This window comes from Mytilus californianus, unplaced genomic scaffold (assembly GCF_021869535.1).
Source record: "Mytilus californianus isolate M0D057914Y unplaced genomic scaffold, xbMytCali1.0.p SCAF_7, whole genome shotgun sequence".
NCBI classification, from domain to species: Eukaryota; Metazoa; Mollusca; class Bivalvia; order Mytilida; family Mytilidae; genus Mytilus; species Mytilus californianus.
The window spans coordinates 106,268,418-106,287,041 of NW_026262723.1; the positions used below are offsets into that span (position 1 = coordinate 106,268,418).

An 18,624-nucleotide genomic window follows, 5' to 3' on the forward strand; every position below is an offset into this window, starting at 1 on the left:
CATGAATTACTAAATATCTATGAGATAAAAGAATATTATATGATCATCAATACTTTTTTTATTATACGTGAATGGTACGGGCACAAATATATCCAATCATGAATTTCCTTTTATTATTATAACTTCAACAAGTCTATAAATACATGTGATCCGACTATAATTTTGAACCATCTACTAAGGCGACTGGAAGACAACCACAATTAGAAAATCAAATCCTGGAAGCCGGATCATGATTGAATAATTTTTCTCAAACCAAGGAATTGCATATCTAAAAGGAAACTAAGGGCTATGGCTAAGGTTCAAGTTATGACAAACAAACAAAATCCATATTACCAAAGTACTGACATACTGTTAACTCCGATATCCTAGTTCAATTCGGGCTGACTTATTTATGTGAGAGGTCGACATCTCACCGCAGAACTGCCGTTATTTTTAGTAACTTGCAAGTTTTTGTTACCTCCATTGGCAGAAATTGAATAGTACATATTCGAGGCGATAACAAATGAAACAATTATGAAGTTATTTCAATGTTTCATTTGCGTGCAATTTTTTTTATTCAATATGATTTCTCCAATCTGATTATGAACGCGACTGTGATGATTAAAGCAGTCAAACAGATCCCCTACAGTCAATGAGTCTGTCTGTCATACTCGAAAAGTCCGGCTAAATTATCATATTTCTATACCGCCAATTCACCTTTGTTGGTATCTACTTCAATCGATACTTTTTCAAAATACCGTTGCTGACCATAATACCATTTCCCTCGAAGTTCTCTGCTAAAATCCCGTTATGTACAGCGTAGGTCTTTTTGGAATTGAAAACCGTTTTGCCTGGTGCTATTTAGTTCGAAGATTCTTATCTTGAAGCAGGACCTCATTTTCATTTTAAATCTTACTATTTTCCACAACGGAATAATAATTCATTTTTTTATTCAATATAAATAGTCAGGGGTAAGTGGTCTGAATTTAACGCATAACAGATTTATTTAAATAGATATAAGAAGATGTGGTATGAGTGCCAATGAGACAACTCTCAATCCAAGTCAAAATTTATAAAAGTAAACCATTATAGGTCACAGTACGGTCTTCAACACGGAGCCTTGGCTTACACCGAACAGTAAGCTATAAAGTCGGGTTTACATATAACAATACAAAATGAGCTCTGTTGACTGATATACATATATATGATAAACACAAGACATAAAACATACTAACTAGCCTGACAGAAAGCTTATTATGCATAGCATAAATACTGGTATCAAAGCACAGCACATGATAGCAAATTATAAGCAAACCAAAACATACAGAAGCAACAATTCATGCACTTTCAGAATTTAAAGCATTTACAACAAATGTAAAAGGTATGCAACACAAATATACTGAAAAGCCAGAGTATAAACTGATAAATATATGTTCTACACATCACTTAGATCTGCAGGAGGAACACTGACACGAGCAGCCCTCCTTATTCTCAATCAAACGTTTAAACTGCATGACCCAAAACCCGTGCATTCCCTCATCTTATGCGGCAGCTCGTTCCAGAGTTTTACTCTCCTCTGAATGAGTACAGCCCATGGGTAGTTGTCCTTATACCCTGGGAACATTAGCCAATTTGTAATTTCAAGGGTAACTACAGTTTTAAATGAGGGTCGTAATGGGGGTACCTTCATGACGAATAACGGTAAAAAATCGCACCAAATGACTTTAACGGTAATTTTTGGTGCATGACGATAAAATGTACACTTCCTTTAAGACGATTAAAAAATCGACTGACTTTGACAAATCACGTTAATTTTTTTCCAAAAATAACGGTAACTTACGGGTAATTATTTGAGACCTTTGACGAATCACGATAAGGATATTTTGACGAATCACGATAAAATTTTAACCAATTTGACGCTAACGGTAGCCGAAAATGACCGTTTGACGCCTGACAGTAAAGGGCATTCCTACCCTCTTAAATTTCTATAAGTCTTAGATCGTGTAAATACAGTGGACTTAATTCATTAACAATTTTATATACCTCTGATTTTGAAACTTGGTAATTTTGACTCGATCAGCAGAGGTCTTTTTCTATATGAGGAAATGCCTGTACAAAGTCAGGAATATGGCAGTTGTTTTCCATTCGTTTGATGTGTTTGAGCTTTTGATGTTCCATTTGATAAAGGACTTTCCGTTTTGAATTTTCCTTGGAGTTCGGTATTTTTGCTATTTTACCTTTAACTATCAAATGTCAAATGGCATTATGTAATTCATGATGCAATCTTAATATTGTTTAATGTTGTGTATGTTTTTATAACCGCGGTCAAAAGTTCTTTTGTGCTCGATCGTCCAATAGTTTCTGATGTTACATTTTTTTACCGGAAAGTTTACACCAATCCGTTAACACTCCAAGTATTAGACACTGAGATGGCGGCAAGTCTGCTTCAAGAAAATTTGCGGAGTTTGCATGATTCTTTAACATCTCAAGACACCTTTGCAAAGGAACAATCGGATAGTTGCATATCTGACATAAGACAAATATGTGTATATGAAGCCAAAGAATATGAATTTGGTAAATGACACATGGTGAAATGCACAAAAAACACTGAGTGAATATGTTTGTTTACACTGTGTGTTTACCTATTTACTAGTCCAGACGCAGTAAGGCGTCAAAGCAAAACAATAAAATAGCCTTACAAGACGTCATAATTATTTGGACTACCTATTTACATACCAAATATTTTGTACCGAACTCCGAAGTCGATAATATTTTGCACAGACAAAATGATTTACAATTAGAAATATTTGAAAGGGTATCAGGACCTATATTTATAAAAGTAGATAGCATATTGTTCTACAAAAAAAAACTTTTATGAGTTATTGATCAAGTTGAGACCAATTACCCAAATTAGATATTAAAATTATGGTTAATTCATAATACTGCAAACCTGACCAATGTTAACTCATACAATTTGAGATCATTTGAAGCACACTTGTACCACTGAAAACTCATACATCCAACTTGTACCAACTTCTACTAGTTGATATAAAGTTGTGTTCAATGTAGATTTATATATCATATATTTATCTGATTATTACACAACTATTAGGCATAATAATAATTTCATCAATATACATAAATTTCCTGAACTAAAAAATAATGATTTTGAATTTTTATGAAAAATTGCAAAGTGCAGCTAGTTTAGTTAAAAGCCAACATCTTTTTGTTGGAGACTTTCCTGAATACCTGATTGTTATCTCTTAAATACATAAAGAAAATTACCTAGTTCCTAGAAAGTCATTAACCAATTTTGCAAAGATTGGTCTTAACATGATTTGCATAATAACTTTGCTGATATTTTTGTAAATGACAGAATATTTGTTGCATATATACAAATACATTATTTTTTTGTTACATCATTTGAAAATGACCAAACTTAGAGCTAATTATATTTTAATATTCTAAAGCATTTTATATTTTTTTATTTTCAGACTTATACTGTTCAGTGTTATTTGACAAAGATACAGGTGTTATAATTTACCTGAAAAAACTTATTGGAAAGGATGAGGTAAAATTAGAAAAAAAAACAAAATAGAAATAATGATAGCCATGCTTTATATTCAATTGATACACTGCTTATCATAACTTACAACTGATCCAATATAAAAAGCTACAATGAAGATGTAATGAATGAATGATTCTTTTAGTTCCATGATGAAATTAATATAACTGAAATTGTATAAAACAGAGAAAACCTAACCTGTACAAGATTGAAGAAGTTTACTTTTGTAGCTCTATGATTACACATTGACACCTATTAAGATTGTATTTCCAGTCGGATGAACAGTCCATGAAGAAAATATGTGTGTTGAGGGTTTCCTTAATAAAAGTTTTACATAGGGCTGTATTTTTTTCAGTTGAAATCCTAAAAATGTCATGTTTTCACTAGGAATGGTTCCAATATTATACCCTTTGCCATAAGTCCTGCCATTTGCAATTTGGCAATGAACAATTTTATGATATTTCATCATGTGCTCGATCAGTTCTGTTAATTGATAAAATAAGTGAGCTATTAACAGCAACTTATATGATGATGACATTTTTTTGAAAGAATCTTTATAAAAACGTTTGGATGGATGCTCAAAAGAAGGTCGAAGAGAAACCCTCAAAACATACTTTTTTTTTGCCACATCTAATTACATTTGTTTTTGTGCATTTTTGCCTTTAATATACATGTATCTTAAAAATTTGAATAGATATATATAGAAACTAAAATAACTCAAAACGATCAGCAAGACAAGATCTACATATCATTGAAATGGTTTGTTGAAGATGCACATTGACTCTAGGTGAGCGACACAAGCCCTTTAGAGCCTCTAGTTTGATGTATCCATAGATCAAATACTAAAACCCAACCTGCTTAAAATGAATAACACTACAGGTAGTAATGGACTTGTACAAATGTAAATGTTTTTATAGGTGAAGTTAATATTATTGTTTTTGTTTTCAGTTCCAAACAAGCAAACAGAAAATTTTGGAATTTTTATCAGAGTTTATTCAGAAGGTTGAGAAAAAGATATCACATTATGCCCTAGAGATCAAAGTAAGTATTTTTGGTAAAATGTTGCCATATAGGTAGAATGTACATGTTCATAATCTCTGTTTGTTAAAAAATGATAAGAAGTGGGGACAATCAAAAAATGAATATTAAAATAACCCATGTTTTTTATTTACCGTTAAATTCGTTAAATAAGCCGCAGGTTTTTTCTCTGTTATTGTCCCTGTGTGTTATACTCGGGTGTGCTTTATGTATGTATTTTTTCAGTGTTTCAGGGCAAGCGTGAAAAAAAAATTATATCTGGATTTTTTTTATGGAGACCATCAGATTGTCAAGTGCTTGCAGTGACTTGATAAATTGTTCATGTGGCATATTTTGTTATGAATAAAAACATATATACTTTATCATTTGTTCTTTATTTCATTGTTGGCTTACGAAGTTGATAACCATGTGTTCATTACATAAACAAAGAAAGATAACCATGTTTGAAAGAGGTACCATACAGGATATTAATTGTGTATTTACAATAAATATGTAATTGTTTGTTGTTTTAATGTGTTTTTAAATAAAATCTAATGGAATAATAAAGGAAGTGATTGTGTTTCTTTCCAATATTTCAAGTCTCTTTTAATGATGATGGTCATGGGCGGATCCAGTAATTTTTAAAAGGGGGGTTTCCAACCCAGGATAAGGGGGGGGTTCCAACTATATGTCCCCATTCGAATGCATTGATTGTCAAGAAAAAAAGGGGGGTTCCAACCCCCGGAACCCCCCCTCTGGATCCGCCACTGATGGTGATAACCATGTGCTGAAATTAACCCTTTAAAGTGTTTCATAAACAAAGAAAGATAAACGTGTTTGAAAAGAGGTACCATATAGGATATACTATTGAGGAGTAACTGCTTGTTGTTTTATTGTGTTTCAAAATGAAATATCTTTATGAAATATTGTAGCCACATATTATCGGATGTATGAAATGAAAAAAAGAATATTAATTTTCATAATTTAATATGCTGAGACATTTATATATCGCCGTCTTATTTGAATTCCCCATTCCGTGGCCCTTGTCACTTTCAGTTAAAAATAGACAATGACTTGCAGAAACTGAATGGTTTTGTTAGTAGTTTTCAACCAAGTTTAAATTGAAAAATGTTTGAAGCTAATAAACTAAAACTTTTATTTTATAGACAGCAATAAAATTATTCAAATTCAATTTGATAATTTGTTTTCCCCCAACTTATGTGTGACCAGTTAACATGTGGCTACAGGTACCCGGTATTACGTAATAATCAAGGTAAACAATGGCAGTTTTATGGCTTGAGTGACCTTTAATGAATACATTTTCAAGAAAGATTAAAATCCTTGATTCCATTTGAAACAATTAACGAGCAATCAACACCAAACTAATTTTAATCAAAACAACAAGTTCAATGGACACCCACGCTGTCAACACATGGCCATTGTTGACAAAAAACAACTAATGAATCTGGCGTCATTAAAACAATAAGAAAAGTATAATAATTTTATTAACATTTTTTATTTAATATGAAACAAATAAATATAATCAAAATGCCTTTCAACTTTCTCAACAGTCTGAAAATAGAAATGAAACATGTTACGGATTGAGTTACAAAAACGAGTGAACATTCATTACTCTAAGGTCAGTAGAATGCATACTACGTTTTCATTAGGATGTGCTTTATATTCAGGTGCGTTTTATGTAAGGAAAAAAAACCACTTCTTCCCCCAAAAAACGGCTGTGCGCCTTATTTAGGGGTGCGTTTTATTTTCCGGAAAGTACGGTAATGAGTAACGAAAAATAGTGAAAAAAACTTTCTTACATGTAATCACAACAACTAGCAACTAACACCTCCCTATTCTAATCTATGAGTTTTGAGTGAAGTATTTATACCGCACGCAACGAGTTGCGGAGGGTTTAATGTTTTTGACCCGTCCGTCCGTCAGTCCGTCAGGAAATTACAATTCAATTTTTTTCCCAGGAGTAACGCCCCTTTGAACTTATTTGCTTCAATATAATACTGCAACAGTTTGTCATTGCAACTTCTCTGAAACCACACAATAGAATTTCATGAAACTTTGTAGATAATAAGGACATACTACGTAGATGTGCATATCGACAGGAAATTATGATTCAAATTTTTTTCTAGGAGTTACTCCCCTTTGAACTTATTTGCTTCAATATACTTCTGCAAGAGTTTGTCATCACAACTCCTCTTAAACCACACAACAGAATTTCATGAAACTTTGTAGATAATAAGGACATACTACGTAGATGTGCATATCGACAGGAAATTACGATTCAATTTTTTTCCCAGGAGTTACGCCCCTTTGAACTTATTTGCCCAATATACTACTGCAACCTTTTGTCATCGCAACTCCTCTCAAACCACACAACAGAATTTCATGAAACCTTTTCAGATAATAAGGACATACTACGTAGATGTGCATATTGACAGGAAATTACAATTCAATTTTTTTCCCAGGAGTTACGCCCCTTTGAACTTATTTTCTTCAATATACTACTGCAACAGTTAGTCATCGCAACACCTCTGAAAACACTAAACAGAATTTCATGAAACCTTTTTAGATAATAAGGACATACTATGTAGATATGCATATCGACAGGAAATTATGATTCAATTTTTTTTCTAGGAGTTACGCCACTTTGAACTTATTTGCTTCAATATACTACTGCAACAGTTTGTCATTGCAACTCCTCTGAAACCACACAAAAGAATTTCATGAAACTTTGTAGATAATAAGGACATACTACGTAGATGTGCATATCAATAGGAAATTATGATTCAATTTTTTTGTAGGAGTTACGCCCCTTTGAACTTATTTACTTCAATATACTTCTGCAAGAGTTTGTCATCGCAACTCCTCTTAAACCACACAACAGAATTTCATGAAACTTTGTAGATAATAAGGACATACTATGTAGATGTGCATATCGACAGGAAATTATGATTCAATTTTTGTCGAGCCTTCGACTTTTGTCGAAAAAGCGAGACATAGTGATCCTACATTCCGTCGGCGTTGTCGTCGTCGTCGTCGGCGGCGTCCACAAATATTCACTCTGTGGTTAAAGTTTTTGAAATTTTAATAACTTTCTTGAACTATCCTGGATTTCTACCAAACTTGGACAGAAGCTTGTTTATGATCATAAGATAGTATCCAGAAGTAAATTTTGTAAAAATAAAATTCCATTTTTTCCGTATTTTACTTATAGATGGACTTAGTTTTTCTGCCGGGAAATATTACATTCACTCTGTGGTTAAAGTTTTTAAAATTTTAATAACTTTCTTAAACTATCCTGGGTTTCTACCAAACTTGGACAGAAGCTTGTTTATGATCATAAGATAGTATCCAGAAGTAAATTTTGTAAAAAAAAAAAATCCATTTTTTCCTTATTTTACTTTTAAATGGACTTAGATTTTCTGCCAGGAAACAACACATTCACTCTGTGGTTAAAGTTTAAAAAAATTTAATAACTTTCTTATACTATTTTGGATTTGTACCAAACTTGGACAGAAGCTTGTTTATGATCAAAAGCTAGTATCTAGAAGGAAATTTTGTAAAAAAATAAATCCATTTTTTCCGTATTTTACTTTTAAATGGACTTGGATTTTCTGCCAGGAAACAACACATTCACTCTGTGGTTAAAGTTTTTTAAATTTTAATAACTTTCTTATACTATTTTGGATTTGTACCAAACTTGGACAGAAGCTTGTTTATAATCAAATGCTAGTATCTAGAAGGAAATTTTGTTTTCTTCCAGTTAACATTACATTCAGTCTGCAGTTAAAGTTTTTAAACATTTATTAGATTCATAAACTATCCTGGATTTTTACCAAACTTGGACAGAAGCTTCTTACAATCAAAAGATAGTATCAAGAGGAATATTTTTATTGATTTACTTCCTCATTTTTGTTGAGCCTGCGATTAACAGAAAAAGTAGGCGAGACACTGGGTTCCGCGGAACCCTTACAAATTTTTTTTCTAGGAGTTACACCCCTTTGAACTTATTTGTTTCAATATACTACTGCAACAGTTTGTCATTGCAACTCCTCTGAAACCACACAACAGAATTTCATGAAACTTTGAAGATAATAAGGACATACTATGTAGATGTGCATATGGACAGGAAATTATGAATCAATTTTTTTTCTTATACAATTTTTTTTTCTTACAGTTATTTTATTTCTCCAGTGACAATGTGGGGACGTGGGGTATGTGAGCGCGCTCACTTAGGTTCTTTAATTTGAATAGCGATATGATCCCTATTTCTAGCTTAAATTTAAATGATGGATTTATGGCCAATATCACAATGTATCAAATGAAGTATGTCCTTTTTCTGAAAATTTACAATTCAGCCTAAATATCTTTGTTGAAAGGAACCGTTATCATTCAGATTCCTTTCAAATATGTATTAAGTCTGAATAAATTAAATGAAAGGAGATTTGTTTATAGCTTACCAATACTTTAGACGTTTTGAATTATTAAAAAAATCAGAAATGTTGATTACACTAATAGTAAAGTATAATGATGTATTTACAGGATGTTTGTATGTCACTCTTCGTGAGAGAAAAAGGAGCTAAGATAAGGAGTGCAGCAATATCTGTTTTAGTCAAGGTAAAGACCTACTAACTGTGGACTGTGTATCCATTTATATAACATAGTTGTAATATTACATTTATGTATTACATTCACCGTATTCATTGAGCTATTGCAAGCTGATTGGTGTAAAGGCAATCCTATACTTTAGAAATCTAATTTTAATAATCTGCTTTACCAAAAAGTAAATTTATCCTAACAGTTCATGTTTCCTTTGTTTCTATAGTTTGTCTGCACAGCAAATGCAACAGAAATTATTTGAGTTATTGATTAAGATTTAAATAGTTTTGAAATATAGCCTGTTTTTATTATGGTATACTGGTCTGTCAATATTTGGAGTATGTTTGGTTCATTTAGTACATACTAAATTTTAATAACCTGCTTACCCCAAAAGTAAATTTATATTAACAGTTTATGTTTCCTTTACAACTCTTTTGAAGTTACTAAATTTGTGCAGATTGCATAGTCATTATTCAATGCAATATGTATGAAAATTTAAATTAAACTTAAATTTTTCTGTTTTCAAATTTCAATATGTAACACTAAGAAATGAATGCATCTTGTACTTTTAAAAGAGTTATTTAAGTAAAAAACAGAACACACTTTCCACAAAATATACAATGTTACTAAAATTAACATTTTAATGAAACAATGAAACTGTTATGAGAAGTATTCAATTCTTATTCAATTTCTGGTAGGACTTGTTGGTTATATTAATGGCATTTTGATTATAAGAACATATCACTAGAACTTTGTCATGAGTTGTCAAAGAAATTTGGAGCTTTTGTTTTGCTGGTACTGTAAAGATTTGAATTTTTCTGTTTTCAAATTTCAATATGTAACACTAAGAAATGAATGCATCTTGTACTTTTAAAAGAGTTATTTAAGTAAAAAACAGAACACACTTTCCACAAAATATACAATGTTACTAAAATTAACATTTTAATGAAACAATGAAACTGTTATGAGAAGTATTCAATTCTTATTCAATTTCTGGTAGGACTTGTTGGTTATATTAATGGCATTTTGATTATAAGAACATATCACTAGAACTTTGTCATGAGTCGTCAAAGAAATTTGGAGCTTTTGTTTTGCTGGTACTGTAAAGATTTGAATTTTTCTGTTTTCAAATTTCAATATGTAACACTAAGAAATGAATGCATCTTGTACTTTTAAAAGAGTTATTTAAGTAAAAAACAGAACACACTTTCCACAAAATATACAATGTTACTAAAATTAACATTTTAATGAAACAATGAAACTGTTATGAGAAGTATTCAATTCTTATTCAATTTCTGGTAGGACTTGTTGGTTATATTAATGGCATTTTGATTATAAGAACATATCACTAGAACTTTGTCATGAGTCGTCAAAGAAATTTGGAGCTTTTGTTTTGCTGGTACTGTAAAGATTTGAATTTTTCTGTTTTCAAATTTCAATATGTAACACTAAGAAATGAATGCATCTTGTACTTTTAAAAGAGTTATTTAAGTAAAAAACAGAACACACTTTCCACAAAATATACAATGTTACTAAAATTAACATTTTAATGAAACAATGAAACTGTTATGAGAAGTATTCAATTCTTATTCAATTTCTGGTAGAACTTGTTGGTTATATTAATGGCATTTTGATTATAAGAACATATCACTAGAACTTTTTCATGAGTTGTCAAAGAAATTTGGAGCTTTTGTTTTGCTGGTACTGTAAAGATTTGAATTTTCTCATTACAGTTTCAAGAGCCTCACAATATTATGCATTCTTTATTGTTTGAAATATCAAAAATGTAGACACAAGTTCTATGTTAATGTTAGGGCTATTCCAGAAAAAAATGTATGGGGGGGGTTGGAAGGCACTTTATATTAATAATACATGAGTGATGGGTTTCAGAGCAACTTTTCACACTATAATGCACTATGATTCTCAATTACAATTGTCTGGGTGGCAGGTGCTGACAAAAACTGCCTTCCAACCCCCAATACATTTTTTTCTGGAATAGCCCTTACTTATTATTACAGTTACTGGAACTAACAGCTGGAACTTCTGTAGGGAAAGATTTTGAAGTAAAAAAGATGGCAGAGAAAATATTTATGGAATTTGCCAAACCATTATCCAAAACACCCGCTACTGGTGAGTGAATTTGCCAAACCATCATCCAAAATACCTGCTACTTTTTTGTGGATTTGCCAAACTCTTAATCAAAACACCTGTTACAAAATTTGCCAAGCCATTATCAAAAACACCTGCTTCATGTGATTGAATTTGCCAAATGATTATCTAAAACACCTGTTACTGGCGAGTGAAATTGCCAAACCATTATCACTTGTTACTGGTGATTGAATTTGTCAAACAATTATCTAAAACACTCATTACTGGTGAGTGAATTTGTCAAACGATTATCTAAAACACTTGTTACTGGTGATTGAATTTGTTAAACTATAATCTAAAACACTCGTTACTGGTGAGTGAATTTGCAAAACCATGATCTAAAACACCTGCTCCTTGTTTGTGAATTTGCCAAACTCTTATTCGAAACACCTATTACTGGTTAATAAATTTGCCAAACCAGTATCCAAAACACCTGTTACTGGGCTTCCCAAGGCAAATCATGTCATTTACCTTTGTTTTATATATAAACATCAATATCATTATTTGAAAAGCTACCTGAACTTTATGATATATATGCAAGTAAAAAAATGACTTTACTTTAGTAAATGTAGAGTTGAATTAAGAAAGGAAAACATGGTTAACAAATATAAATCCATTTAAAATCAGGAACTTAACTTCAGAATATGCAAGTATGTAGGAACCTTTAAACTGTGTCTAATAAAGTAGAATAATAGTGACTGATTAAATTATATGTTTTGTAGTGAAAGAGAAGCTATATATTGTATTAGGGGTAATGGCAGAAATCTATCCAGAATACATGACTGATTATGCTGATAGACTGACTGGACAGTGTGTTGCTGCCCTCAAAGAACAGGTAAGTTTGTATTAAACACATGGCAGGATAGACTGACTAGGCAGTGTGTTGCTGCCCTCAAAGAACAGGTAAGTTTGTATTAAACACATGGCAGGATAGACTGACTGGACAGTGTGTTGCTGCCCTCAAAGAACAGGTAAGTTTGTATTAAACACTTGACAGGAAAAACTGACTGGACAGTGTGTTGCTGCCCTCAAAGAACAGGTAAGTTTGTATTAAACACATGACAGGAAAGACTGACTGGACAGTGTGTTGCTGCCCTCAAAGAACAGGTAAATTTGTATTAAACACATGGTAGGATAGACTGACTGGACAGTGTGTTGCTGCCCTCAAAGAACAGGTAAGTTTGTATTAAGCACATGACATAGACTGACTGGACAGTGTGTTGCTGCCCTCAAAGAACAGGTAAATTTGTATTAAACACATGGTAGGATAGACTGACTGGACAGTGTGTTGCTGCCCTCAAAGAACAGGTAAGTTTGTATTAAGCACATGACATAGACTGACTGGACAGTGTGTTGCTGCCCTCAAAGAACAGGTAAATTTGTATTAAACACATGGTAGGATAGACTGACTGGACAATGTGTAGTTGCCCTCAAAGAACAGGTAAGTTTGTATTAAGCACATGACATAGACTGACTGGACAGTGTGTTGCTGCCCTCAAAGAATAGGTAAGTTTGTATTAAACACATAACAGGATTTATCTGCAGGCTGTAAACACATAACAGGATTTACCTGCAGGCTGACTTGTATAAAATACATGACTGATTGAACAGAATGTTGTTGCCCTTGAAAAAAGGAAAACTTGGGGTTAAAATACTATGTCCGTTGACTGGACAGTTTGTTGCTGCCCTAGAAGAATAGTTAAACTTAACTGAATACTTTAACGACTATGCCTGTTGACTGATTGAACAGAATGTTGTCGCCCTTGAATAACATGTAAAAAAAAGTTTTGTCCTAAACCTTACCATTTATTTTTTAGCAGAAACAATTATAAAATTCTTATATAGGAAAAGCTTACACAGGAACTATTTTATTTAATTTTCAGTTAACTTTCATTTTGATTAGATCAATTTTTTTATTTATCTTTGTAATATGTTTTTCAGATGACAAGCAAGACAAAGAAAGCCGAACTGACCATCATAGCTGGATGTTTAGAAGGTCTAAGAGCCTGTTTAGTTAACTTTACACAATCTGCTGATGAAGGTAATATTTTGTTTATCGTCTAAATGGGAGTCTGTCTTCAAGTTCATAAGTAAATGGTTACTGTAAATTCAGAAATTATTGCGAGGTTTTTATTAATGCGAATAATGCGACTGGGTGACTATCGCAATAATAAGAACTCGCATTCTGATGTCTGTTGCATATATCTGTATGCAGATTTTCATGATATCGCAATAATTAATCTCGCATTTTTGTCCATTTTTAAAAAATCGCAATGATCAATGCACGCAATAATATCTGAATTTACAGTACTCATAACAAAGTTACATGTAAAATGTTATATGCTGTTATAATTCTAATAAATTATAAATAAAGAAAAGAATAAGAATTGTTTTATGTTTATAATTTTAAGGATTAAACGCATTTTTCTTAATGTTATTGATACTGGGTCACTGATTCACAAACTTTAAAAAAGACCATCATTTCCTCTTTTTTTTTTAATCAGGAAACATCAAGATGGGCAACACGAGTCTGACATACTAATAGTACTTGCAGAGCAAACAAAGAAATCTGTTTGTGCTATTTAGTGCCCAAAGACTTGTGTCTAGTAGTCAAAAAAATAATATTCACATTTATTACCATGTAACAAACTGGTTGTTCTGTAGATTTCAGATGCTTAAGCCTGGTTCAACAGATTTGGTTATTATGCTCTTAATGTTTATTTCTGATTTAAGTGATATTATTATTAAAAATATAACTATCATTTTGCTTATTAATGAAGTGTGATAAATTTTCCTGCAGGGTCTAAGTATTCCTATGACATTTTTAAGTACACAAGAATGGCCATCAGTAATACAGAGATATCTCGTTACGATGTTCCTAAAGCTGGACTGAGAATGATAGCTAAACATGCAGCACAGTTTAACATGTATCTATTTGATGATTATCAGGTAAATTTCTATAAGGTATCCTTACATTAAAATGTGGACAAACTGTATTGTATTTGTATATCTTAAAATTTTCAGTCACAGTAATGTTGAGACAGGTTTTGTAGTTCTGTAATATGAATGGACTTACATAGTTTATTTTCCATTGTTTAATTATTATGTGATGAAAAAATAGCTCACAAATGATTTGGATACTTCTTATTAAAGGAGAGACAGAAAATATTAAAGCAAGAAAATACAAAACAAATAGTGATTGTTAGACTAGAATTATTGTTTAGAGGAGAAAGAAGTAAAATAACAAAAATACCGAACTCCAAAGAAAATTCAAAACGGAAAGAGATGACTTTTGATATCCTATTTATTCACAAAACATGTTATATTTGTAGGACATGTATGAGAAGTTGAGATTTTGGAGTAAACATCACAACAGAGAAATGCTGCATGATGGGATGGCTGCTGTAGAATCTTTTCTGAAACAGATCTCTGAATCACTAGTAGAGAAGGCCAAACAGGGAAAGAAGGAAGGGGGTGTTTTTAAGGTAGAATTATTTTTATTTGAATTTTAATTTCTTAGATATAGGAAGATGTGGTATGAGTGCCAATGAGACAACTTCTTGTCCATTTACTCAGTTATCAGCCGTAGTTAGCAATTCTGTATAAAAAAAATATTTGTCTGTCCTCTATTTCTGTTACAAGTTACTCATCTTGTGTATTAAAGAATAATTTGATCTTTGGTCTTGGACTTAAATGTTACCCACTAAGCACAGAATTTATTTGTTTTATAATTCCTAGATGCTGTATTAAAGAATGATCTGTTATTGGATTTAGAACCTTATAATGTTCAGTTTTTCAAATCTGTGGGCAGTCGCTTCCTGTTTTACCATACTTGGAATTGATATTATACCTACTGAGCATGGATTTTGTTTTGTTTTGTGAAAACTAAGAATATATATTGCATTAATACATATCAATATTCAGGAACAAAGTTATGAGTAAAAAATACTCTCTTAGTTTCAGTATATAATGTTCTTGTGCATTTAAAAAAAAATATTGCAATAAATTCTGAGGTTTTGGATAGCACAGAATAGACTGCCATTCTCCTTGTAAGTTATGGAAAAAATGGGATATAGATTTTAATCTATTACTCACAGTTCATTCATTTGTTGTATTAATTTATTACAGTACTTCATCCAACAGTTTAGAGGTATAATGAATGACAGTTCAGCTACAGCTAAAGAACTATCTCTGGCAGTCAGAGGATATGGTCTACTAGCAGCAGTAAGTTTAATGAACAATGCGTGTTCTGATAAAGAATTCCAACAGTCAGAGGATATGGTTGTCAAGCCGCTTTAGTCCTTACATTGTTTGCTTTTCATAATTTATTGTTCTGTTTACAATTGTAGAGGGGCATTATGTTTTTTGGTCTGTGTATTTGTCTGTCTGTCCTGTATTAGGTTAAAGTTTTAGTTCAAGGTAGATTAAAATTTTGGTTAAAGGATGTTTGCGGTCACATCAACTTAAAACTTAGTACAAGTAAAATGTTAAATACATTTGCTAAATTAGGGTTTTTGGCATGAAAGAACTACATGTTTACTACTGAATGACTTTCAGTCAAAACTTTGAACAAGATGAGAAAAAAAAAGATTATGTTGTATTTATTTAATCACATCAAAGATGATTTGAGATTTTCCCTCAAAGGTAATTTTAGATATTTCAAATTTTAAAAAGATTTGAACAAATTTTACATCAGACATAAATGTTTCTTGTAGCCATGCAGAACTTTTCTGAAGCCAGCAGATGTACAGTTTATGTTTAGTGAAATGATCACCAAAAGTCAACAGCAGTACTTAGTGTAAGTGAAATAGTTTCATATATTTTATTTTCAGTTCATTAAAATTTGTAAATTAAATTTGATTTTATAGTTTATTTTTCGTCTACCAGTCAAAATATTTGTTCTAAAGAAAACAATTGTATGCCTTTACCAATTAGATGCAGTTTTTGATTTACTTACATGTACTATAAAAAAAAGCTTCAAACTTTGGGAAATATTATAAGTTTAGATCAGTGGTTTTAAAATTTGGCAAGTCTGAAACATAATCAATTTGGAGTTTTAAACAAAAACGTATGAACAGCTATGGTAGTCAGTATGTTGAAATAAACTAAACATATTTCATAAGAGTTAAATTTTAAGAAAACAATTTTTTATGCTTGTTTAATAAATGAAATATTTCCATGTTTTAGCATCAATACAGAGATAGAAGACAAGTTGTATAACCTACCAAGTTACTTAGAATCTCTAGCAAACATTATATTCCAGTTAGATGATGTGAGTAGTTTTGATAAAGGTTTGTTTGTAGAAACAAACTGTGTTCATGTGAAGAAAAGAGATTTTCAAAGGATTTTCTAAAGCACCACTGCATGTTATATTAATTATTAAACAATAAAAGGTATCATGTATTTTTTTAGATGCTGAAACCTCTATCACCCTGATACAGAGACTGTGTCCTCTGTCAGAGCCAGATGTAATGTGTTTTTGTATTTCATAGATAAAAGAAACTCTGCCACCTTGATGAAAAACTGTCTTATTAAAGCTGACCCAAAATTTTGTTTTAAGTAAAAGAAACCTTTGCTTCTATTAAAGCAAAGACTGATGGATTGATGATAGCTTAACAACAAATTAGCACAAACAGGTTATATCAAAGACTAAAGGAAAAGAAGCTTCTCATCTACATTAGTGATAGCATACTATTGTGTATTATTTTCAAAATTAAAAATAAATCTGTGCCACAAAGCTGGAAAGATATCCTTCATAACCATCTTATTACTATGTATTTGTTTTAAAATATGAAAAAAAACTATGCTATTTTCCTGGAGGCTGAAGACTTTTATGCTCTGATGGATATTAGATCTTACATATTACATGTATATGTATTTTTGTATTATTTTAGATAACAGAAACATATGCCACCTTGCTTGAACGACTATTGATTGTAATGATGGAAAATGTCCCAGTTGTGCACCATACAATGAGATTTGTTGCCATTAGGTCAATGCTTTGGTTACTATTATCTGTCATGTCAAAAGGAGCTACATTCCAGAAAATATCTTCCACTGTTGGTAAGTCTATCAATGCTATTTATACATTTAATTTAAACAGTTTATTTTTTCCAATTCAAAATTTTACACAGAAATTACTATTGTAGAATGGACATGCAACAGTAAACTTTTGAAAATTTGTATTTTACAGTACAAGTGTATGCTTTTAAAAGGTGAAAGATGCCAAAGGAATATTCAAACTCATAAGTTGAAAACGAACTAAAAACGCCATGACAAAAAATGAAAAAAATTTCAAAAGACAAACAACAGTATACAAAACCAACATAGAAAAATAAAGACTGAATGAGCAACACCAACCCCACCAGAAAATGGTGGATGATCTTAGGTGGTTTGTAGTAACTTTTAATAGAATATATTAACAAATTATGACCTGAAAAGTTTTGTACTGGCCGTTGCCTTACAGATATTGCTTCAAAATAATGACGGATCCAATAAGAATATTCTGTTACATGTGTAACAGCAGAATGAAAAACGTCATATTTTTGTGATCCATCTGTAAACTAGCAGTTGATTAACCATTCAAAGTCCTTCAATGTGTGTCTGTTTTTATAGTTACAGGGAAATCATGACTCATAAATTTTGCTTTAATGTTTTTTTACTGATTACTTTGGTAATAGAAAGTCATAGATATGTAGATATTGATAGATTTCCCCCCCCTTTTAATGTGGGCTATACACTCTTGAAAAACTTTTATTCATCCATAGTAAATTTACTGTTTGTTGCTAATTTAAGTATTTGTTTATTTTACCAGTTTTTCAAGGACTGATAAGAACATGTTCCCATCCACCCATTGTTGATCTGGAGCAATCAGATGAAGACAAACCAGAAACAGGAGTCAGATCAATAACATACAAGGACTACATAGAAATATGGACTGGACTGTTCAGTAGTCCAAAAATGAAGGCAAGCTACACTTGTTTGACAACAAAATATATTGTTAAGAAATTATTGATAGGGAAAATAAAGTTGCTTTATTTTGATTAGAACAGATAATCCATTGTGACACCTGTGAAATGTTACATCAAAAGAATGACAAAATCCATTTTCACTTATTGTGTATTAATATAATTTGTGGGATACCAATTTGCTTGGATTTCTTGGGTATAGGTAAACCACGAATTTAAATGTTGAACAAGTACAAATCATTAATAGGCTTGTAAGCAAACTTTGGTAAAACCATAAAATCAAATTTTCCTGAAATAACATTTTTTCCTCAATCCACAAAAAGTGGTACC

General features: G+C 31.5%; 1 protein-coding gene across 1 annotated transcript in view; it reads left to right on the forward strand.

The window, feature by feature from the left end:
• The first annotated feature begins 2,408 nt into the window (after positions 1-2,408).
• LOC127709617 (DNA-dependent protein kinase catalytic subunit-like) overlaps positions 2,409-18,624 on the forward strand; it is a 144,516-nt gene continuing 128,300 nt past the window's right edge. Inside the window, exons 1-14 of the mRNA XM_052215221.1 lie at positions 2,409-2,553; positions 3,474-3,550; positions 4,493-4,585; positions 9,122-9,196; positions 11,197-11,308; positions 12,049-12,161; positions 13,268-13,367; positions 14,127-14,275; positions 14,659-14,811; positions 15,455-15,550; positions 16,042-16,124; positions 16,514-16,598; positions 17,221-17,389; positions 18,141-18,292. Of these exons, the coding sequence (XP_052071181.1) occupies positions 2,409-2,553; positions 3,474-3,550; positions 4,493-4,585; positions 9,122-9,196; positions 11,197-11,308; positions 12,049-12,161; positions 13,268-13,367; positions 14,127-14,275; positions 14,659-14,811; positions 15,455-15,550; positions 16,042-16,124; positions 16,514-16,598; positions 17,221-17,389; positions 18,141-18,292 (1,602 nt within the window). The remainder of the gene's footprint in view (positions 2,554-3,473; positions 3,551-4,492; positions 4,586-9,121; positions 9,197-11,196; positions 11,309-12,048; positions 12,162-13,267; positions 13,368-14,126; positions 14,276-14,658; positions 14,812-15,454; positions 15,551-16,041; positions 16,125-16,513; positions 16,599-17,220; positions 17,390-18,140; positions 18,293-18,624) is intronic.